The following is a 24,031-nucleotide window of genomic DNA, read 5'->3' as shown; positions in this document are numbered from 1 at the left end:
ATGAAATGTCACATTCCAGGGACTAGATCAGAAGGATTTTTTTTTTCCTGGTGAAATTGAATTTTGATGCAGTTTCAGGGTGTGAAAAGGCTTTTCTTTTAATTTTATGGGCACAAACCTGCAAGTTTTACTTATGTCTGTAATCCTTATTACAGTAAATAGGCGCATGAAAGCCAATGATATTACTCCCTAGTGTCAGGTTTGCTAGCATAAGGCTCTGAAGCACCAGCTCTGTATTATTAAGAATTTTTGACCTGAAAAAAAAAAAGCCGCCATTAAAAGCTGGAATTCTACAAGCTATCTCTTGCTGCACACAGCTCCAAAAAGCTGCTAAACAGGGGTCATTTGCAGAATATCAGTCACTTTCATGCTACTTCAATGCTCATTACCAAACCTCTGTTTGTCCTGGCTCATCTTCTTTTCTTTAAAAAATATTGTTATTATCATCTAGTTCCAAAATACCTTAAAAAGAACACAGAGAGCTGACCTAAACACGAATTTTGGTCTCAGAATGACCCACTTTTGAAGAAGGAAGCTCTGAGATGAATTTCAGTTCTAGAGCATAAACCCCCGCCAGATTAATTGAAATCACCTGAAGTTCACCTGTCATCTTTACTGGGCAATCTCAAAAACTAGAGGTAACAAGAAATTCAATCCACACTATCCTGGAAGCATAAATACTTAAATGGTAAGAAATACTATTGAAAAGGGAACGCTCTAAATCATGCATGTTCTCATAAAATCCATACCAACATACCATACCCGTTACTTGATATTGTAGTGGATGAGATGACACTGGAGGTAGGATCTGTAATAATCCTAGTGTTCCATTTCCCTCCTCCAAGAGGGTTTTTAGAAGAAGGGAGACTCTGCACATGTCATGGTACCCCTTAGCTATTCAATACATAAACAAAGGCCAAATGTGCTCTCACAGTAGTCAAACAGCAGGAGGAAAAGCCTCTCCATACCAGTGGAAAAACTTAGGAACATCAGAAAAGGAAATGTCTCTGCAACTGAGATTGCATTTGAAAGCAAAGTGCTATTTGGTGGCAAGAGCAGAATACACTGGCAAAATCTCCCATTTCTGTTTTCTAACCTAGACATGCTACCCCTAAAGTGTAGGAGAAAACTGGGAAGAGACCATGTTTTATTGATATAACATGGTAAGTTAGCAGCAGAGTGAAAAGGCCTATCACCATTGCCAAAATTAGGTTTAATTTCAGTTATACAACAGCAGTTTCAGATTTCTATCTTCTCATAGTAATTTCTCCGTATTTTAAAAAATTAAAAAGGAGGTGCTAAATAACTTCTCTCTAGATCTCACCACCGACATTAAGCAGAGGCAGCATCTAGCACAGATCTCCCTCCTTGTACTGCACTGCCACAAAAAGCTCCTCGGACCAGCAGAGCTGCAGCATTTGATGCATAGGGGACAAAGTGCGAAAGGAGAAGAGGCATCATGGTGGAATGGCTGCTGAGCACAGCTCGAACCGCAGCTGCACAAGAGAGCTGTGGAGCCCACAGAGAGGACATATGCAAAGGCTGGGTCTGGCAGTATCAGACTAGCCCTGAAGCTGGTTTGGAAGAGGATTAGCTGTCCCTGACCTCCAAGTCCTGCAGGGAACACTTTTATTTCTGTTTTTTGCATAGGGAATATAGATTTGTCCTTAAGACAACATACAGTTAGAAACAGGTTCCTGGTCATCAGGCCCATCCCCTTGCTATGGTAAGTCCCACTGCACATAATCCTGGTCATGAACAGAGCTTCAGCTTCTAAGTACCTTGGTGATCAGCTCTCTCTGCCCCCAGTGGAAGGCGCTTCTAGGAACTCACTCTTCTGCTGGTTAGCAACTAATTTCTAGCTTCAATTTATTCACAGCCAATTTAAATTCATTTGTTCTTGTGCCAACACTATCCTTTAGCTTAAACAGCTCTGCTTCCCTGCAGAGTGTTTAGTTCTCTCCCTTTCCCACCCTAACTGACTGGCAGACAACACTCCTCTCTGTCTTCATTTGCTGGATTAAATAAACTAGTTTCTTCTGGTCTCTCTTCAATGACCAAGTCCTCATTCCCCTCTTAACCTGTTTTGGCTTGAGGTGGGGGAAGTCCGAGTCCCATTTGTCATTTTGTTCCCAGATTCCCCATTGCCACTTTGAGGACTGTATTAGTCCATCAGTGGCTCTCTCAGCCTCTTCATCTGCTCTAGTACAACTTCAACCTTCTTGACCTGAATAGTGGGAAGTACATGAGGGCTCACCAGACTTGGTGCAACTTCAATTCAAACTTCCCTGTCACCACTTAGGCGTAAGCACAGATCTCACATTCACTTTAGACTTGAGACTATTACCAAAGCCTCTGAGTACCTTGTAGCTTGTGAATGTACCTCTCCTAACAACACACCTCAGGAAAGAATATCTTCTACTATGGCCACAGTTGAGGCAGAGACTTAAGGCCTAGGAAATCTAAAGGCCACATTCACAGAAGTATTTAGATCTCTGATTCCCACTGAAAGTAGTCACTTATTCATGAGTGGTGTACATACTTCTGAGGTTCTTGACCTACACAGCTTCCTGTGATAGCCAGGTGACTGTAAAAAGAATATCAGTGTTCAGAACAGTGACAGGGAAGCACTTAAGCAAGTCCCCAAGCTTGCCTGCTCCCCAGGGATGCAATATGTGACTCATCACTGCTCCTTGTTACCATTTTAGGTAGTCAGGCAACTAAGAGATGACATCAGATGGGCCTCCCTACCATCTCATTAACATCTTGATAAAGGTTGGCTTCATGATCCACAGCAAGATGATCAGACAAAGGCATTGTAAAAAAAGTCAGGATGTAAAGAAGGTCCTGGTGAGCCAGGAAATCTCCTATGAAAATAGAAATTTCATTTTGAGGAGGAAAAAAAAAAGCATCTCCATGGAGTGAAATCCCCAGCAGACTTCTTGGACACATTCCAATCACTGCAATCAAGTCTCTCCCTAACCTCTCTGACTCTCTGTTAGAACAAAGCGTGCATTTTAATTTCCTCTTATCTGATGGAAAATAGGTACAGATCCTGTCTGCCCTTTCCTTACTAAAGATTTTGCAGGCACAACCAAGCTAAACAGCCCCAAGAGACCAATGTCTCCTCCCTGCTGCTCAAGTTGAGAGTACACTTTTGACCCCATGTCCTTAGGGTGGCATAAGTACTTAAGCCATTTTTAGTTCCTGAGACAGAAGAAGCACTTTAGCTGCTTTAAGCCCTTATGGTGGCATAAATGCCTAAGCCGGTTGCAGTTCTTAAAGCCAGGTGGAAACTATAGCAATTCCTGAAGGACTCTGTGCTTCCACATTAGGCACATGCCTGTGGAGAAGTTCAGAAACTATCTCCAATCCTGCTTCCTTTCCTCTGGATGCACTTATTGTTATTCTATTAGAGTTCTCTTGATGCTGTCTTTTATACGTTATGGAAGATTTAAGAAATGCTGTTGTGACAGATCTCTGCTAATGCTGATTAGCAACATGACAATTTATACAGTTTGCTGATCTGGCCCAAAGCAGGTCAATGCCTCCACAGTCTTGACACCTTTACTAAAATAGAATATATACAGTTAAGATCATCTGGATCTTAAAAGCGCTGCACAGCAATTTCCTCAGTGGATAATGAATACACTACATAGTCTGTGCACTGCACTCCTCACCTCACAGTGTTTGATCTAGTCACTCTATCTTTATACCTGATTTTCAACATTTTCCACTATTAACAAACGAAGCCCCCTGCTCCCCCTACATATGGCCATGATTGTAAACCTAAATGAAGACTAGTGGCATGTCACATTTCATAATCAGATATTTTTGGGTTACATGTAAGAGGAGTGTGGCTTTTTTAACAGTTGTAGTGGCTTAACACCAGCCAACACCTACCTACCTACCAGGTTCATTCCCACCCAGCCCCTGCCAGCATGGATGGGGTGAATTGGAAAAAGGTAAAATCCATGGGTTGAGATAAGACTTGTTTAAAATCCAAAATAAAAACTATAATAGCACTAATAATGATAGTGATGAAAAGGGAGATAAGAACAGGGGCATTAATAACAGCCAATACAAACAAGCAATGCACAATACCTTTGGTCACCACCTGCTCACTGATGCCCAGCATGCCCCTGAGCAGCAATTGGTCATCCCAGCCAACTTCCCCTGGTTTATACCCTAAGCATAATGTTCTGTGGTCTGGAATATCCCTTTGGTCAGTGGGGGTCAGCTGTTCCCAGCTGTGTACCCTCTCAGCTTCCTATGCACCTGCTCCCTGGCGGAGCAAGGGAAACTGAAAAATCCTTGACTTAGAGCAGGCACTTTCGTTGTAGCTCAGCAACAACTAAAACATCTGTATGTTATTAACCTTATTCTCATACTGAATCCAAAACACAGAATGTACCAGCTACTACGAAGAAAGTTAACTCTATCCCAGCCAAAACCAGGATAAAAGCACGCAAAATTATATATATACACTGCAAATATTTGTAACTCCAGTGTGACTAAAAAAGTTTTACTCACTAAGAAAAAAAAAATACTACATAAACAAAGTTCCAGTTAAAAAATGGTTATTTCAAAAAGGAGTGAAGTATGTGGAAAATGGGAAATGTAACTTACCTATTTTACAAACTCAACATTTTAACTTTGTGTCCATGACTGTTAATACTTAATTATAAGAATAAAAAGAGACTCCAGTCAGCACTCCAGCTGAATTCATGTTTGAAGCTCATTTATTACTGTGCTGTTCTGAATACCCATTTCTGTCCCACGAGAACTAGCAACAGCAGTCAATGAAGAAAGGAAGGAATCAAAATTAGAAGCCCTAAGTCAACTGAAAAATTATGATGATTTGTAACTTGAGTTAACCTGTGTATGTAGGACAGGGATAACAGGCACAGGAGAAGGGCAGCATGAAAACCAATGGCTGGAAGAGAGGATGAAAACAGTAGGAAAGGAGGACTCCAGTGTCTGGGGGAGCATTCCTAAATACATGGTAGACTGAAGGGAACCTCAGAGATGTTGCAACAAACAATTAGGGTCAGCAGCTGTCTTGGACCGGCACAGCTGCCACTGGGAGAAGACTGGGTTTACAGTTACATGTATAGATTTGGTGAAGATCTGGGGTTGAGTGCAACACATGGACAGAGACTGTCCCTGTTTCATGGGGCATACAAGCTCAGAAGCAAGGAATGCACAAAGGCCAAGAGCAATCAAACTAATAGTAACAACTAATGAACTTTGGCATTTTGTGGAGTTTACTGTATGCCTGATCAGGAATCATCTTTTGCCTCAAATTCTGTTTAAGCAAGCCATGGCGAATCAAATGACTTTTTACATATGGGATTGGATAAGTCTTGTTCTCTAAATGTGAAACTCTATTACTAATAAACAGGAATATGCTAATTCAAAGGACACAGCTCACCAGGACTGTTTGCTTTTCACCTTCCTCTTTCAGCTGAAAATATAGGTCTGATTATTTTTTTTTATCTCTCTGTTGCCCTTACAAGAGCAATAAAATTTCTAAATCCCCCAGAAGAAAAAAGATATTTTCTTTCTACTTCTCCTTTTGTTCTCTTGCAGTAAATCCTGTAGCTGTCTTCGTTGCCTATCAATAGGTTAAACATATCCAACTTGTATGTTTAAATGCTAAAGACAGAGAAGTCCCCATGGATACGTCAATCATTGGCTCTTGTACAAAGAAAATACTGTATTTTGCTCAGAAGAGCTTTCTGTGGCAATTTAAACACAGTGAGACAGACACAATATCCTGGAGAGAGGAAAACCTGCCTTATTACATTCCTGACCCAAGAGAAAGGATCTGCCCTTAGGATATAAAGAGAATCAGTGGGGGGAAAAAAAGAGAAAAGTTATCTAATCCTAAAAATAAAGACAGTGGTTCATAATACAGCATGAGCTTCTTTTAATCTCTGATATAGCAGTTATCCAGTATGGATGTGATAGAATACCAACAGGGCAAACACAGCTTTCTCGTCAGGCTGGGAACCAACTCCCTCAGCCTGTATGTTTCCAGGTTTTGGACAGCTTTTTGGTAGGCTCTGCTATATTCAGTGGAGTGAATGGAACTTATGGGATATTGCAGGGATTCTTTCCCAATAAGATCACATCTTGTTCTTGTTTCATTTAATATACATATATTCACGTATGCAGTACAGTTAAGTCTGTTAGCAGCAAAACGTACTCCATCAAGGGAAATGTTTTACAGCTCTCCCTTGATTTCCTGTGTCAGAGCATGCAGTTATAAAGCAATAGGCAGAAATTGCATCTTTATTTGATAAACCTAAAAATCTAATAAATGAGATTCTGCCAGGACGTCAACATAAATGTTGTGGACAGTAATCATTCCAGTTTTACAGGTAGGAAAGGTGTTTTGATGATTGTCAGGTTTGTTTCTTCTCTGATGTTCTCTTCCATAGCTCTGTCAAAAATCGAGTGCTTTGTTCTTCTTGGAACTTGCATTCTTGTATTACTAGTTGGGACACTAATAGGCAAAGGTGGCATGGTACAGGAATTCCAGCTTTCATGACTACTCTTTTTTCCCCCAGCTGTAGAAAAGTAATTTTTCAATGCATGGTGTCATGCTAACTGGGTTCTACCATCTCCTCCAGCACTGATGCTTTTGCTTTGTATCACATTTGCCTTAGTTCAAGCAAGGTATCACAGCGTCCCTATTTTAGAAATGTTATTTAAAAAACAAAAAACCAAAAAAACAGAACAAACAAACAAACAAACAAAACCACAAACCCCAAACATAAAAAAAGCAGTTCCACTTCTCTCTTCAACCACCTGCCCAATATGTGACCTGACAGCCCAAGAACAGGCTAATTGCATTTTTCTGAGGAGGCTGCAGAAGGAACTGATAGTGGAAACCACAAGCCAAATGCTCAAGTCAATTGTTCTCAAATGGAGATGTTTTGGTTAAATCTCTGTTCTCCAAGGAAGAGCCCCACTCTCCTGAGAACTGCTGAAGCAGGAAAAGATGCAGAAGGGTTACATGAGGATGACAAGTTCTTGGGGCACTGGGATGAAGGAGCCTGTAGGGCTGAAGTGCCCCTGCAATGCTCCTGGAAGAATACAAGGGGCCAACCACAAACTGAGCACTCCTGGTGTTTCTCCCAACACCTCCTCCTACCTGCCGACTGTCTGCAGTGCTTCCCAGCTCTCTTGGCTGCCCTCCCAGCTGCCTCTGCCACAGTGCTCCCTGCACAGCTCCTGCAGGGTGTGCTACACACTCCACACAACTGCATAGTTGCTAGCAAACTCTCTTACAACTTCCACTTGCTTCAGGATCTTTCTTGGTGTAGACTGTGTGTTTTTTAACACACAGGCTGAGAGCAGCTCTGAGCATCTGAACTGCTTTGCTAACTGCACAAAAGCCTTTTGCTGTAGGGCTTTTCTTTTTTAAAAGGCAACATCACAGGTAGAACTCCATTTTAACTCTCAACTTCGCCAAGACTTCAGCAATGCACAGAATTCACTTTTACAAAAATTAGCTTATATATTTGTGTGTTTACCTCACTTCTACTTTGTTTTTTTAACCCTCTTCATATTTAGGATCCCCAATTACATCTACATTTCACCTGTCATCTATGTAAAGGTCATATGAGAAAAAGATAGGATAATTTGGTACCTGCAGCATAATGAGAGCCCCAAAACAGACTACCAAGGAGAAAAGCAGAGGGAGAAAAAAGAAAGGTGAAGTGTGTATCGATGATAGAGAACTCAAACTTGGATTGAAAGACCAGGGCTGGAAGAAGAAAAGTTGACAAAGGCCATTTGCTGAAGGGTTTAAGACCCACTGCTGACTACATGATCAAACTGTGATGTTGTTCTTTATGGCGCAATAGCAAATGAAAGTGGTCTTCTCCCAGATCCTATACCTTAGCCCTGCACTGATGAGCTTCAGCCTTTTCTGCCCTATTTCCTCTCCACTCTTCTCCATCACACTTGCATCCCAGCTCTCCCCACAGGCTTTCTGAGAGGTGGCTACAGGAGAAATTCTACAGCTTGAGTTGCAGGAAGAACTCCTGCCTTCAGGAAACAGCTCTGCAGCATGATTGCAAGGAGGTGGAATGCCTGTTCAAGTCATAAGCTCACAAGATATGAAATTCACATTGTAAAGAGTTCCATATTCCCCTCAAATCCATCCGACATTCCTCTCTCAAATTAGCCAAAGCAGTAGTGCACAAACAAGAGAGAGGTTTTCCTACAGTTGGACAGGAAAGAGGGTAAAGATTGGCGAAAAATCTGCCCTTCACTGGTTCTAAGACTGCCAGTGAATGTTGCCTAGAAAATGTAGTGTCTGGCACCTTCTAGGAGTGGCTGAATATGGAAGGAGAGAAAACCACCTGAGGCTCAACTTCAAGATTTTCTGCTTCATGATCTTTGCATTTAAGAATAAAAATTGATTTTAACTGCTGGAGAATTTCCAGGAAAACTATGCTAAAAATCTCCCTCACAGGCAGTAGCCAAGGCGAGCAATGGTTTACTCTTCTTTACAAACCTGAACTCACGTACATCTGTGTACAATCTGTAACAAAAACATACAGGACTTACCTTAAAAAAAAAACAAACAAAAAAAAAAACTTGAACAGCTCAACACTTAGCACTGCTACATATGTTAGTAAAACACACTTAAAAGCATATATTCTATTTCTGGATTTTTCTCTCTGGCAAGGACAGACCACAGAGGACTCCTGCCAGCACATGAGAAGGAAGTAATCATAAAGAGGCATTACAATAAGGTATTTCATCTTATTTGCAAGTAGTATGAAGAATGAAAATACCGTTCCTGCTATTGACAGAAGCACACCAGCACATACAAGGCAGAACTAAATACTTTGGATGTTTTCCCACACTTCTGCAGAAGACAAAAAATATAGGCCTCCTTCCTGCCACCATAACTCATCTGACTTCAATGGAAATCAGACCTGCTGTATATATTAAACATGAAATTAACTATTCTCCCCCCATATTGTTTGGCTTTGATAAATTCCAGCCATCACTCCTGGCCAAGATGCACAGATCCTGGTTCAGTGAGTTGCTCTGCTAACAAGAGCTCTTATGGCCGCCTGGAGCCCATTAAATTCAACTGGGTCCAAACACACTGAGCTCTCTGCAGGAGTGGGGCTTTAGCAACTCTTCTAGTTAGTTATTGAGCTGTGGGTTCAAACCATGCTAAAAGTAATAATAATCTCCTTTAACATAGGGCATGTTCACAAGAAAGAAAAATTGGAAGAGATTCCTAATCTTTACATTCCACAGCACAGACCAGAGTAGTGAAGCCAAGAAATAAAAGCTTAAGAGCAAAGATGCCTAGAAAAGAAAGGAAAAAAAAAAAGGAAGAAAGAAAGTACCCAGCAAAATATCCCAACAACTGGTGCACCAAATGAATGTATAAAGAGAGGTGTTTTATAAAAAGTTTAAGGCTGTAATGACAAAAATCTGTTAAAATTTACACTGCCTTTCAGTGCATGTGTTTGGAAATACACTGGAACCAGTTTAGAATCAAGAGGCTCTTTGAGTTAGAATGTAACTGTATATTATAGTAGCTTTATACAATTTTATATTATCAGAGACAAACTTAACCCCATGAATCAATTTAGAAACTTATGAAAGGCTATAGCAAGAAAAAATAAGGAAAAGCTAAAAAGTACCATTTTAACAAGATTTTGAATTCTTCCAAACTCCAGGAGTGGGGTACAATGGGTCATCTACCTATGAAGAAAGATTACCAAAATATTTGATCCTTTATGAAAAAGTTAAACCACGCCTCTTTTACTGAAAATCCTTTGTTCATAAAGGAGATAAATAGCAAGGTAAATGTCAGATATTTAAATGGGATCTGCTTTTCAAGGTGCATTAAGCATATGGACACTAGCACTAAGCATGTATACAGGACTTTCTGAAAAACGTGAACCTCTTTTGGTTTAACCTTGGACCAGATTTTGTAAGATCATGCATTTTCTTCTACTTTTAGTACTTTATTAATAATTACAGCACAGCTAACACTGATCCACTTAAAATGAAAGAAAATATATTCCTCAGCAGGATCTTCCCGTGTAAATCAATCAGTAAATCTTTCTTATTTTTTGTAAAGAGAGCCCTTGTGCTTATCACATGGACACATACAAATTGTTCATATGATTAAAATACCAATGCTTTGTCTGCAGAAATAGACTATTGAAGAACAGGTTTTCATTTTCAATAAATGCGCTTAGTGTCTCCTTATACATAAACTATGAAAGCTGCAGTTCAGATTAGAAATAATGCCTGATCCACGTTTAGCAATGAAAGGCACTAAAAACCTCTATAAAACCTGGAAACATAGTGACTTAAAAACACAGAACACTTTTCAGAGAAACTACAAAGAAAAATAATGACAGTGATAAGCAATGCCAAAATACAGGCAACAGGCAATATATGTTTTAACATATATTTAATCACAGAGGAGATCCTGGTAGAATTAATCCAGCCTCAGTAGCTGACAGCAGCAGCAGTGTGTTAAAGCCACAACATCCCAACTGGACTGGAGGAAGTAATTTGCGCTCCTCCTCCTAACACCTCCAAGAAACATATTTAACAAGCTTCAGCACATGCAGCAGTTTATTGCTGCTCTAAAACCTCCCTTGGGGTTTTTTTACCGGACATCCACTTAGAATTTCCCTTTTGCATCCATGCTAGGCTTGATCTACCCTGTCATGTCCTAGCAAATTCAGGGCTAGCAAAGGTCTCACTCCCATTTTAGAAGTTAGTCACACTTGATGTTTCAGGTAGCACAGCAGCAGAGTTACATTCTTTCATCTTTTTTTGCCATGGGATAATATTTTTCTATCCTCTCATATGTGCCATAAACAGTCCTGTGCTGTATCTAAAGATGTATGTTTGAGCTGCTGCACTGAAAACTGCAGGATTTCTTAAAACTACGTGAGAGTATCACCTAAAACACTTAGAGAACAGCCAAGGCCAATTTTTTCTTCCCCTGCACATTACACACTAACTTTACTTGACTTCCAGTGAACTTACAAAGGCATTTGGTAACTAAAAATCAATCCTAAGTAGTCTGGTTTATCTCAAAGATTCCTATCTTCTCCTATGTACCACTGTGGCACCACCTGAATGGGACAGACTTGTGCTGGCAGTCAACCACAGCAGCAGCACACCAGAGGGTAATCCTGTATCTCTGTTAACTCTTCCTCACCCAAAAACATTTGAGAACTGGAGCCTGGTGCCTTCAGTATGTCCTACAAAACACATTTATTTGTTCAGGCTTTTTTTACTAACTGTAAGTGTCGGAATCCCCTTGGCAATTAATTTCCTGGCTGCTAATCCCTTGGCTCTGATCCATGCAGAGAGAGTGGCTGTACTGGAGGGAAGCGTGCAAGGAACATGCTCTGACTTTGCAAAACGAAGTCTTGATTTAAATGACAGTGGCCATTTAAAACTTTATACTTTTCTGGCATAATGAAGTAAGCTAAGCTCACTGTTAAACACTCTTTAAAGCCGAGTATAATGTGGTAAAATGGTTAAATACTGCAGGCAGCATTTTCTTGGTAATCTGAGGCAATATTACACATAATATAGGCACAATAAAGAAATGTAAACACTGCCCCAATGGCAGTGAGATAGAGGAATTGTACAATACATTGTTTAATAATTAGCACTGATAACAGTTTAAAGGATACAGCCTTCACTTAACTTTAAGAAAAATTACACTTACAACAACAACAAAATCACTGCATATCCACAGTGTATTAAGGTTCTCTACTCTCAGCTCTTGTACAGAGGGGTACAGAATTCTTGTGGCAATCCTGTCTGATGCTGGTAACTGGCAAAACACTCTACAATAAACAGACCAGAGCTACAGGAATGCTTCTCCCTAGCAGCCAGGCCAGGTGGGCTTGATCAGTTCTGACCTATCTATGTTGTTTAAGGTATTCAGAAATGAAGGGCCAGAGAAGCTCCTATAAGTAGCCAAACTCTCAAAAAATTTTTTTCACTAGGTTTCCTTTAGTTTTAGACAAAGGATTTCACAGGAGAAAGAAAGTTGGTATCACGCTCACATGTGCTGTGAAGAGTGAGATACTATCTTTTTAATTAATACACCCTAAAGTAATGCTGTTTTAAGTAATGTGCTCCAATCCTGAATTTCTCAAATTAGGAAGCATCAGAGCTAAAGAAATACAGGAAAGACACCTGTGCTTCATGCTGCAGAATCCTAAAATACACCACAACCCTCCCCTCCTGCAAACTGGACCTCCCTGGATGCATCCAAGGCATGGTTGCCCTTATCAGGCAGGGATCGTTTCTGAGGTAAGGTGCTAACCAGAAGCAAAGGACAGACTTATCTGTACTGTGCTTCTCTCTGAAAATTTAGTGAGTGCCTACCCACGGCTGTGCTGCTGCTGTTCGTTCTTTTTGTGCTTTCTTGGCACATGTAGAAGAGGATAAAAGCCTAATGGGTGTGAGTGTCAGCACAATATAAATTGCTGCAAGAAAAAACTTGATGCATGGCTTGGGATCTGAAAGAAGAATGTCCACCATTGTTTGTGATTATGGATCACATCACAATCTAATAGCAATTTTTATTTAATCAATAATTTCCATGCTGAACAGACAGCCCTGTTACAGAGAATCGACAAGCAAGTACTGATAGCGACAAGGCTTGTTATTAATCTTTACCCTGCCAACATTTCAACCAAACTACTGTAAAAAAGCACCACCAAGATGGATTTAGAAGTAGGCTTTTTTTTTGGTCTCTTTTCTTTCTCTTTTTCTTTCTCTCTCTCTCTTTCTTTATCCCTTCCTTCCCTCCTTCTGCTCTTCCTTTCTTTTTAGCTACACAGTCCAGTCCCATTATCCTTCTTCCTTTTCAGGTATGTAATGTTTCATACACTTTATATTCTAAGTTTATTTGAAAAACCTGGGGCTTGAATTGCACAAAAAGGCAATTCATATTAAGCAATTTCACAAATCAGTGGGACCTAGCCCAGTGCTGAGTGTTAGCCATTATAGGCTAATAAATCATACTTTCTCTTTGAGATGTCAATCGCCAAAGTGCTTTGTAAAAATGTTGGCATCTGTAATTCAGCGAAGCCTTTTCATCTTGAAATAAGATGCTCCAGACTGATAACAAGAATAATCCTCTCTTGATCAAAAAAAAAATCTGCATTTTACCAATTAAAGCTGCTGCCAGAAGCCAAACGGAGCAGCACTGAGACTCCACTGTAGTTTATCTCTGCTAAACACAAGGAGGGATACAGTTGGAGCTTTGTTTCATTTTCAGCTTGACTACTTTATCTCACGAAGAACTGCAGCATCTCAGCCTTGCGATACACATAAGAATGGTATATGCAGACCTCATACCTACAGTGCAAGCCACCAGAGAGGACCCACTCCTGACAAAACCACCACCCATTCATTTTACAGATTAGGTACTCAATATCTTGAAGAAAAGTCACGCTCACACTAAAGTTTAAGAATAGGAAAACACTAGGTTTGTTTCCCCATGATAAAAAGGCTCATCTGCTTTTCATTTTTCTTTTTCTTTCTATTAAGAGGTTACACAAACAATAGAGACTGCAAAAACGAATCCATACAGCCCAGCCCTTTCCAAACCAAATGCAGAAGCTTCACTCATCCCTATATTTAAGTTGCCTGTCTCTGCGTCCATTTGTACATGCTGCCACTTCTGTCTCAGAAAAAGCCCTTCCACATGCAGCTGAGCCAGCACTCACAGATTTCTATTCTTCCTAGGAGTGGTTTACTATGGGTAGATTTTTGGTAGAATATGGGTGACAAAAGCAGTGCAGAGATCTACCACAATCAGTTAACAGAAGCAAGACATGAAAAAGCTGAACAGAAAGAACAGCTCTGTCCAGGTGAATCTGCTTTGTCCCGGTCCTTTGGTCAGGACTGAAAGGTACCTGAAGTCCATGCACAAGCCCAACCCTCCCTGCAGCTCTTAGGCAGCAAAATTAAGGCAGGGAGGGACTTCCCTTTTCTCTCTTCTCCATGGCATGCCAACAAGAGTCAGCAGGTGAAGAGTCAACTCTGTTTGCTGCTTTACTCTTGCCTATGTGTTTGTCACTCAGTCAGTATGGGCTCCACTAGGACTTGGCTAGCAGCTTCTTATCCTACATTTCTCCCCAAAACTGGAAGTCACCTTAAAAATATCAGTAACTTGGAAGAGCTCAGGCAACTCTCAGGCAAACACTTCAAGTAAGTATGTGTGGACACAAACCACCTAAATAGTGCTGTGTGATTAAAAGCACAGGCCAAAGTCAAGCCCTGCACGGCCCTTTCCACCCAAGTGCCCCCTTCACTATGGGTAGAGTGGGTAGAGTAACTTCCCAGGCATAGGAGGAGCACTGTTCATCACTAGCTACAACAGTGAAAAAGAAGTGTTATTTAAAGGACATGTCATAGTTTAGCAACCTCTTTCAGGGATATCAATTCAAAGACAATGACTTTGGCAACTCATATGAGCAGAAGGCATAGCAGCAGCAGGCTAACAACAAGTTTTTTTAACGCTGTGAAAGAAATGCTAATTACAGAGGAATTAAAATTTAAAAAATGATTACATTTCTCTCTCTAAATCCCCTCTTAATACTTCACAGATTAGGGTGGATTTATTTTGTTGTAAACCTTTCTCTATCAAAAAAGAAATCCCCATGTTATTTTTTTCCCCTCTTCTTCTCTGTGATTCATCAAAAGCCAGACTCTAGGCAGGGAGACTGCTTATGGACTTGTGTAGTGGAGTGCTTAAGAGGATCTGAGCCAAAACACAGCTGGCCTTTGGGTCAAGCCCACAGTGAATAAGATCTCTTCACAAGGCAGCACCAATGACTTTTAACACTGCTGGGAGGCAAAGGGCATCACGGTGACTGCTACAGAACACGGATGTGCTGAGAAGCACAAGCAGGGGCTGTGCCAGAGCCTGGGGGCTGCTGACACTCCAGAACAGCAGTGAGGTCCATCTGTGGTTACTTAACCTTAAAACCCAAAAGCACTTACATGGATACCTCTGATGGGGGTTAAAGACTTGCCTAATTTAAACAAGCCTGTGTTAGGTACCCAGACAGAACCAAGAGTGAACGAACATGCTCTCAAGGGCACAGATCTGCTTACCAGCTTTGTTATGCCATCAAATAAATTGCCTATAAACAATACAACAATTCTGACAGTTCAAAAGGATGGGCTCAGCAGCTTATAATCCAGCACAGTAAGGTGGTGTCTTAATTCAAAATCGGCCTTTAAACAAGTAATGAGGAAGAGATTTCAGAATCTAAAAACTTCTGTACAGATGTCTCTTATGATTATTTGCTATAATCTCTTCCTCCTTTCCTTTGCACCCTCACAGCTACAAAGATCAAATATATTGAGGGGATGGACAAACTGAAAAAAAGCCTTCCCATGGCACTTGCTTGTCACTGAAACAACTCCTTGCCTTCTCCAAGTTGTCCCAGTTTTCAGCCTAAGCCTTGGGCTTGTCTCACTTGAAGAGCTGATTTCTTTTGTCCACAGCACTCCTTCTCCAAGTTCGAGTTAGGGTCCAGACCCCAGTGAGTAAAAAATAAAACAAGGTGAAACAGAATAAAACCACCAACAAAAACCTCCTTTGCTGTCGTATGTAAAACATTTTCCTTTTGGCAGGAAAAAATGATTACTATAATGGATTTCATGTTCTTATCTATTCCTTACTCTTTTCAATTTAAAGGAAACATTCCTGAACCTTTCAAGGCAGTAGCTGTCACTGCCACGCACAACAAGCCTGTGAATGGGCTGAAGCTTCTCTATGTTACTGTGCAAGAGGCAAACAAAACTATAATGAAAGTACACCAAAAACTGCCTCTGCAAAGAAGAATTAAATATTAACGAAATCCCTGAAAGTATTTTGAGAAGCATGCAAACTGGGATGTGTAATTACACCCCTTTGGGATTGTAAGGGACTTGCTTCACAAAGCTGGGACTTCACCTGCCCCACGGCCAGTTTGCAAGCACACCTCCAAGACCCAGAGAAAAGAAAACGCACTAATGCATGAAGGATAATTTGTTGGGCCAGATGTATGCAATTGTCTCTGTGTAGGTGCAGATGCCTACCCACACTGCTGCACCCAGCACCTGCTTGGCTTTGGCACCTTTGGGACCCTTTGCTTACAGCACAGTTTCTCCTCTTGCAAGTGGTGGGCAATGTGCAACTCTCGGGGTCAGTTACAGGTCTGCTGCACTGGAGCTGATACTCAGGGCAACTGCTTTAATCTGGCTTATCCTCCTATTGCAGCTGGATCTTTGTTTAGAGAAGAGCGGAAAAGCTGTCTCCAGTCCTTCCCTACAACTCTCCTACAGGAGAGGAGCTGAGGAAGGACCCACAGGCCAAGGCCAGCACAGTAACAGATGAAGTGAGATTTTCAAATATATTGATCTTGAGTGTCTTTATTTCTGGGCATCCAAAATCTCCCACTGTAAAAAGAGTTAATCCTTCAGAGTGGCATGTTCCCCACCTCCTGATGTTCTCAAGTGTTTTGAAGTTCACAGGATTGATTATGGCACCTCACAGATGCTGTAAAACCTAAGCAGAGATTGGTTGTGGGCACAATTTGGGGTTTATGTAGGTCTCTGTGGATTGCTGGCCAAAATCTACTGGCCAGGGTTGAACCCACTGTTTTCTGTAGGAACAGAGAGCAAAAACAGTAAGAAACTCCAGTTTCAGAACTGCATGTAATGGTTGTTTTGGGTACCCTCAGTGCACTGTGATGCCTTGGGAACATGTGGGTACCTGAAAAACACAAGAAGCTGCCCTCTGGTGCAAGAAGGGGAACCATGTAGAGCAGTACAATCCCCAGGGATCACTGGGGAGTGCTCCAGCCACCAGGGCTTTGCAAACAGGCAGGAAGACCTCAGCAAATGGAATCCTGAATGTAAGCCATTTCTGATAGTTAAGGGCTTTTTTAATCTCATCTAATCAAATTTAACAACAATGAAATAATTTTATTGCTGTAAAATTCAGGAGAAAACACTAACAAAAAATAGCTCTACAGTTCTTCAAGCATGTTTTTGAATAAAAAATAATTATCATCAAGGCTACGCAGCTACGCAGCAAGGGGGATGAGCAATAGGCAGCACTGCATTTTTCTGATTGCCATTGTATTAACATTTAACAATAAATTCAGTCATTTCCTTGAAGGACAATTTTCTTAAAATAAACTTTTATCTTTAGCATCTAACCCTTTTGCAATATTAAATTCTTAACTGATTTCTGGGGGGAAAAAAGGGACAAACTGCAACAAAAAGCAGATTTATAAATATATACAATATCTTATTAGCTTCTAGGCACTCATATATTTAAAACAAACTTGAGCTCAGCTAAGCCCAATTATAATATCTCGATGGGCAGAGAAATTAATTAAACAGCTGAATGATAAAGACCCCAGCAGCAAACTGAGGCTTTAAAATAAATAATATTTTTTAAAATTTTTTGAGGAGAAAAGGGAGAGAAAAAAACCTCTAACAGACATTTCAAACATCAATGTAACCAGCCTTTTCAGGAGTGCAATGCACTGTAAATAAAACTACCTGGCGGGAGAATGCAGTGCAGCTCTAACGTGGCTCACCAACTCTGTGTCTTCCTAATGCGCAACACACGCACCCCTTTTGCATCAACTTCAAATAACCCTGGGATCTCAGCAGTGCAGCTCAGCAACAACCAGAACAAGGGCAGAACTTGTCAGGATTTAAGAGCTTTCAGCAAAAACCTTCAATTGCAGCCGGTACCCTATTCCATAGAAGGATATCAATTATAGATAGTGACTTGCTTTAGCAGTGCAGTCGGTACTGTCAGACGCTAGATAGACAACCATGAAGAATCATGAATCTTTCTATTAACTCTAAGAGAAGGAGGGGGGAGAGGAAGGATGGGTAGGGTATTATAAATAAGGCAGAGCGTCTCATGGTCTAACACCTTGACTTTTGGTGTACGCATCATGAAAATTTAACCATGCTGAATTCTAAGTGGCTCATATCACTTGAAAATAAGAGCACCTGTGCCAAAATCTTTTCAGTGTCAGACCCTTCTGGGTGGGTCTGTAAAGATTCTTTTAGGTAGCTTTTCAGTTATTTATTCATAACAGCTCAGGCTCTGTTCATAAATTCAGTCAGAAAACATTGGGACTGAAGAACACTTTCAGCGGCACAGTCATTTTACACTAATAACTGCAGGACTTTGCTTCAGAAATGCAGAAAATGACATCAAATGCTGATTGCTGTGCACAACATTGCAATTTCTGCTGTAAAGCTATACCACATATTTAGACACAGATTTTGTTTGCATTTACCATTTCATACATGCTATGTCACACATCACTTTGTCATGCTGATTCAACTACAGTTGATTTCAAAGCAATCTGGTCTCAAAATAGCCCAAGAAATAACAAAGCTATCCATATATGACAGAAAGACCAAAATATACACAAACTCTTATTTACCTTTTTCAAAACACATGCATGTGTGCTTGTGTATACACTCCATACACAGTGGGAGTAATGACAGCTATATCATGAACTGTGTGCACTGTGTATCGTAGAAAAGCTTTTCAAAGCTCTACTCAACCTAGCATGACTAGAATTCAAGTAGAGTTACCTAACCCTTCTGGAAACAAAACAAACAGCTAGAAATATACTTCCATCTCTTCCTTTAACATTGCAGTTCCTCTAAAATTTCAGTGCATTGGGAAGCAAGACTTGTATAACAGTCTGTCCTACGCCATAGGACATTCTGGGTCTGATCTCTTGCTATTATGCATGGTTATAACCATACGGAAAGATGGCAGATGTTATCTGGATGAGTCTTGCTAGGGCAATTTAAGCCTTTTTTACTTTTATCTATGCCATTTGCCCTGTCTTGGTGATTACTACCCCACAGCAGAATCAACAAAACTGGATGGTTATCTATACTTCTGACATCCTGTCCAGCATCCTACTTCCAAACCCTCAAGCTCTTCAAGCTCAGCTGGAGCAGGTCAGGCTCTGCTGAGTCTGCCAGTAGGTTGAGGATCACCATGAGAGCAGCAGCATGGGCAGCCAGGAGAGGCATGGTGGCAGAACTCTGCTGCTGGTTTAAGTAGCTCCTGACAGCACCAACAGCCCAATGCATGTGGCCCCAGAGCTGCAGGGTGGAAGACCTCGTGCCCATGCCAAATGCACTCCTCCTCCCATGTCTGAGCAGTGTCTGGCATTGTGAGGCTCCAGGCTTGGTGAGGGCCCCAGCTGCTACCACAGTGCCAGGGCTGCAGAACCAAGCGTGTGCAGGGCCCTAAGACACACACCGTGCCCATGCCTGGTTCAGGCACACAAATGCACATGCCACACACAGTGCTCAGAATTGCACTGACATTGGTTTAAGCACAGCTATAGCAATTTGTATCTACTTGGATTTACCTACAGTATTTGGACAGGAGGCATAAATGAGCCACACCATTTTTTCAACTGAGATTTTCAAGGACCTAATGCTCAGGAACAAAACACTTTCTTCCAGAGTGACACACCTAAGCAAAACCAGGACTTCCTTCCCATGAAGCCCTACTGAGACCAGACTTCATTTCCCTAGTTGTTGCAGATGTACATCAGAGGGCTCTGGCAATCAAGGGCAGACAAAATGTGCAAAAGGCATACTGGGGTGAGTGGCCAGGCTTTCAAACAGAGTTAGATACCTAAAACCCTTTGCAATTCTGGGCAGAAATAACTCGCTCAAGTCCCCACAGCAGGGCTCTGCCAGAGCAGCAAAAGAAATCACAAACCATGGCCCCATCACTGAATCCCGCTGACTCTTACAGCATGATTTACGCCACTTAAATGTGATGGTTGCCATGATGAATTTATTGTCTTCAGGATATGGAGTCAAGTCGTGTACCTTGTAATCCTAAACACCGTCATAACACACCTGAATCCTGAGCCCTGCCAAAAAGAACTCCCTGTCATAGAAAAACTTTTTATTTTCCTTTTCTATGTCTAAAGAAACTTGTTTCAGATATTGCCATTGTTCAGAGGAATAAGAAATACACTTTTTTCCGTCTTGCTGTTGACCACAACAATGCAGGCAGATTTACTATGTAAATCCCACCAAAACCAACAAATTAAAATTAAACTCCAGAAGAATTAAACTACCACCCTGTCAATTTAATTCACTTTAAAATACAAAACACAAGCTATTAGATAACATGCTCAGTGGACTTCCATTAAATTTTACACCTGGAACATCAAAAAATCTTTTTTCTTTTTTTACTATCAAGAGTACCTTTATTCTGAATTTATTTTATTTCATATATTTTTGTGTTATATACTATTTCTCATCATCACTGGGATAATTTCTGAATATTGAAAGATTTGCCAGGCATCATAAAGCTTCAGGCCAGCAGATATAAAGACTGTGCCTGTGCAGAGCCCCATATGATGTCATTTGGTCTGTTGGCACAGAATCAGTTTAAAGACAAACATTTGATCTTTTAATTTAAATGTGTCAAACCACTTGCAGAAGCCATTTGTAATAGCATTTCTTCCCCAAAAGGTACTGTGACACTAAAACAGTTTCTCCTCACATTTCAATTTGGCCTATTCAAATGCTAGGGAATTATGTGTGCAAAATGTCTCAAAGAATTCTTGGGAAAATGTCACATTTTGGATATTATTTTAGTTGTTGATAGTCTTTTAATTATCATTACTGTTGTTACTGCTGCTGCTACTACTCTATAGTAACAAGAACCTGAAAATACATCTTGATGAATAACTGCAACACCAAGAGGTTCTCACACTCCAGCAAGTGAAAGCTGATATTGCTTTACTGAAGTCAGCTTTGCAGGATAAGTTCACCATTTGGCATAGTGTTTGGAAATACATGGTGGGTTTCTTTTTATTTCTTTTGGGTGAAAAAAGTGGATTTTTCAACTAGCTATTTCAGAAGTACTAGCCACATTCTGCAATAGATTTTGCATGATCTCCAGTAAAGTATTAAAAAATTTTCTAAACTAAATACAATTCCATTATACTGCTCATTTGCTGAAGATGTTCCTCTCTATTCTGTACTAGGAATTCAATTTTTTCCAGATTATTTATGATGTTCTATGATGCCAGTAAATAAGAGAGGTGCTGCTAGTTAGTTAAGGAGGTTAGAATTGCAGCGGATTGTACTTGTCAGTTTGTATTCTGAATTTTGATTGCTCACTTTCTATCTCACAATACTACCAAACAGTACAAATTGTTTATTTGGGAGAGGTGGCAGAGAGGAACAAAAAATGAGGGAGATAGAATTAACATTTGGTGTAGCACAGAAAAGACTATGCTTTTGCTAAAACAACTGAAGTAACTCAGTCCCCATGTATTTAGCCAAATAATCCCTTTTAGTTTACACACAACAGTAAATTGATAGTAAAACCTCTCTTAGGGAAGGAAAAAATTCCCCTCATCCATTTCTACTATTACAGCCTCTTTGGGGAGAAAAAAATCAAACTTGGCTAAAGGTTAATAATCATTCATGTCCAGCTTACTATTACTCAATAACTATCAAAGTCTCTAACTCAAAATAGCGTTTGCTGGCTTACAGGATCAGAGCCATTACAATCTCTGTGGAAGACTTTATTGAATTTTACACTAAGCTTTAGCTGACTGAACAGGTCAAGCACTGTGGCTTCGAGTTTTCTTTATTCTCAGAAACTCATAAACCCCTCTCCAGTTTGCAGCTCTGTTAGCTGAGAAACTTGACTCAGCACAGGGTCAGAGAACCTGACCTCCATGAAAAAGGTCACGTAGTTTTAAAACCTAGTTCCTGAATACCATTAACTTACATGCACTAGCTGTTCCTGCGTGTCAAACTCCCGGGAACAGCCTTCCCAGTGGCAGTTTGTCTCATAGACCACTTCAGGCTCCTGTTTGCTTTCATCTTTGTCCCCTTCCTCTTTTACCAAGGTCATTCCTTCTGGCTGTTCCTGGAGAGAGGAAAAAAAAACAGAGGTGAGAAAAAGAGACAGGAAATTCTGAAACTGAGGAGGAAGAAAAGTGAATTACTTCAGCATTAAAAGAAAGAAGATTTGGGAGGGGTGGTGGTGTGTGGAGGAGGGAGGATTATTTTACTCTCACTTCAATATGCTAGTCCATTCTACAAAATACAGAAGCCCAAAACATGCCTGATAAGCCAGAAGCCATTTGCAAACTAAACATGTAAAATAAATTCTTCATTCCCCTTACATTTCAATTAATAATAAATCATAATGGCCTGGCTTCCCTCACACTTTATTTAAGCAGCTTATTATTTGTGCACCTGGTTTTCATGATTCAGTGGGACCACTAATGTGAAAGACACTATTCAATATAGTTGAATTAATTGGAATTTGATTTTAGTACTAGGGTTGGATGGAAATTGGATCACTAGTAATCCAGTGTGTTTCCATTGTTAAAACAGTAACAGGTTTGCATGCTAAAACCTTTCCAAGAGCAGACTGGTAACTTTTCAGTTACTTGTTAGTCTGTTCCTGCCCTTAACATGTGCATAAAAGGGGTGAGCAGGGGAAGAAAGTATTTAATTCTGGGGTTAGATTTCCCACCTCCAGTTCATCAGGGCGCCTCATTCTCCCCAGCTTATTTGCTGAGGGTAAGAGTCAGATGTTAGTGTAAACATTTGGTTCAGATTATGCACTCCTGCTATTTTTCTATTTCAAACCTGCTGCAGGATTTAGGCAGACCTCTGCTTTGTTTTCATGGATTCACTCACAAGACTGAGGCTCTGATTCTCATCTCCCCTGAGTCACTGTAAATGAAGAGTCACTCTACTAAAACCAGTGGCATTAACTGGTATAGAAAGTACAGCAAATGAGAATGTAGCTCAGCACTGGGGCCTCAGAGCAATGCAGCCCTAAGACCCAGGAAAAGTCAAGGTGGCCTTAAGTATTTTTGCTGAACAGAAAACATGTCCTTAATAAAGATCAGAATGTCTCTTGTTCACTTTTCTGTGGCAAACAGAGCGTTGAGCATGCTCTGACAGGTCAGAGGTGCCTCTCCATCAGCCTCTCTCTCTCTCTCTTCATCCTGCCACAGACCCTGCACCCCAGGAGCCGCTCCCATTTAACCCTGGCTACCCGTGTGCACAGCACACAAACCGCAAGGAGCCTGAAAACATGTGTGTCACAGGAAAAGTGCATTCTCCCTCCAGCAGCAAGAGGGAAGGCTCAGGACCAGAATCTGGCTGTCATACCTGCATGCTTCCCGCTCCTGGGCTGGGGAGGTCCTCATCAGGCTTTATCTTGGAGCGCTTGTTGTGCATGGGGTCTCCTGTGCTGCTCACTGCAGATTCACTTGTGGGTTTATTCTGCTGCAGGCACGTGGGGTTTTTTATTCCCCCAGAAGAAGACAAAATTAGACTGTGATAAACATGTGGCTCCAAACAAAAATACGCAGCATCTGCTCAGCAACTTTGCATGGAGAAACTGCACTGTTAATTATATTGTCTATGCAATTACATTGTTCTTCAATTACATAGTATTAACTCACGGAAGAGCTGCATTGCTCAACCTTGTAGTGGAGCAGAGAGGGAGTGAGAAGGAGAGCATTTGATGTAATTGCTTGGTACAAACCAATGCTGGTTTTGTCAGAGCAGTGAGAAATAGGAAGAACTTGATTTTCCATGTAATGGCAACTTTGGAAAGGCAATTTTGAAAGGGAAAATCACTGCATGCTCAAATAAACACAAGAGAAACACTTGAAGGAAACGTTTTGCATTTAATATTTGCACATAAGATTTTAGCTTCTTCACTATTTTTCCCACTATAATGGGCAAATTTTTTTCCCCATTTTTCCCATTATAAAGGGAAGAAGAACTGAACGCTAGTGTGAGATTCAGCCAAAAAATCCTAGATGAAGTCCTGGATTCTCACAAGCTAATAGCAAAATAGCTGACATAAACAGGCCAGAATCTTGTTTTTCTCTTGTTGTGCTTGACTGAACACCATTATCTACACCTG

General features: G+C 40.8%; 1 protein-coding gene across 1 annotated transcript in view; it reads right to left on the bottom strand.

Moving 5' to 3' along the window:
- GLI3 (GLI family zinc finger 3) overlaps positions 1-24,031 on the bottom strand; it is a 208,876-nt gene that overhangs the window by 18,648 nt on the left and 166,197 nt on the right. Inside the window, exons 9-10 of the mRNA XM_083855267.1 lie at positions 23,266-23,382; positions 21,863-22,003 (exon numbers count right to left, since the gene is read on the bottom strand). Of these exons, the coding sequence (XP_083711393.1) occupies positions 21,863-22,003; positions 23,266-23,382 (258 nt within the window). The remainder of the gene's footprint in view (positions 1-21,862; positions 22,004-23,265; positions 23,383-24,031) is intronic.

This window comes from Zosterops lateralis, assembly GCF_965231275.1.
Source record: "Zosterops lateralis genome assembly, chromosome: 1".
NCBI classification, from domain to species: Eukaryota; Metazoa; Chordata; class Aves; order Passeriformes; family Zosteropidae; genus Zosterops; species Zosterops lateralis.
Note: the sequence above shows the minus strand (reverse complement) of the source record. Positions and strands in the feature narration are given on the sequence as shown.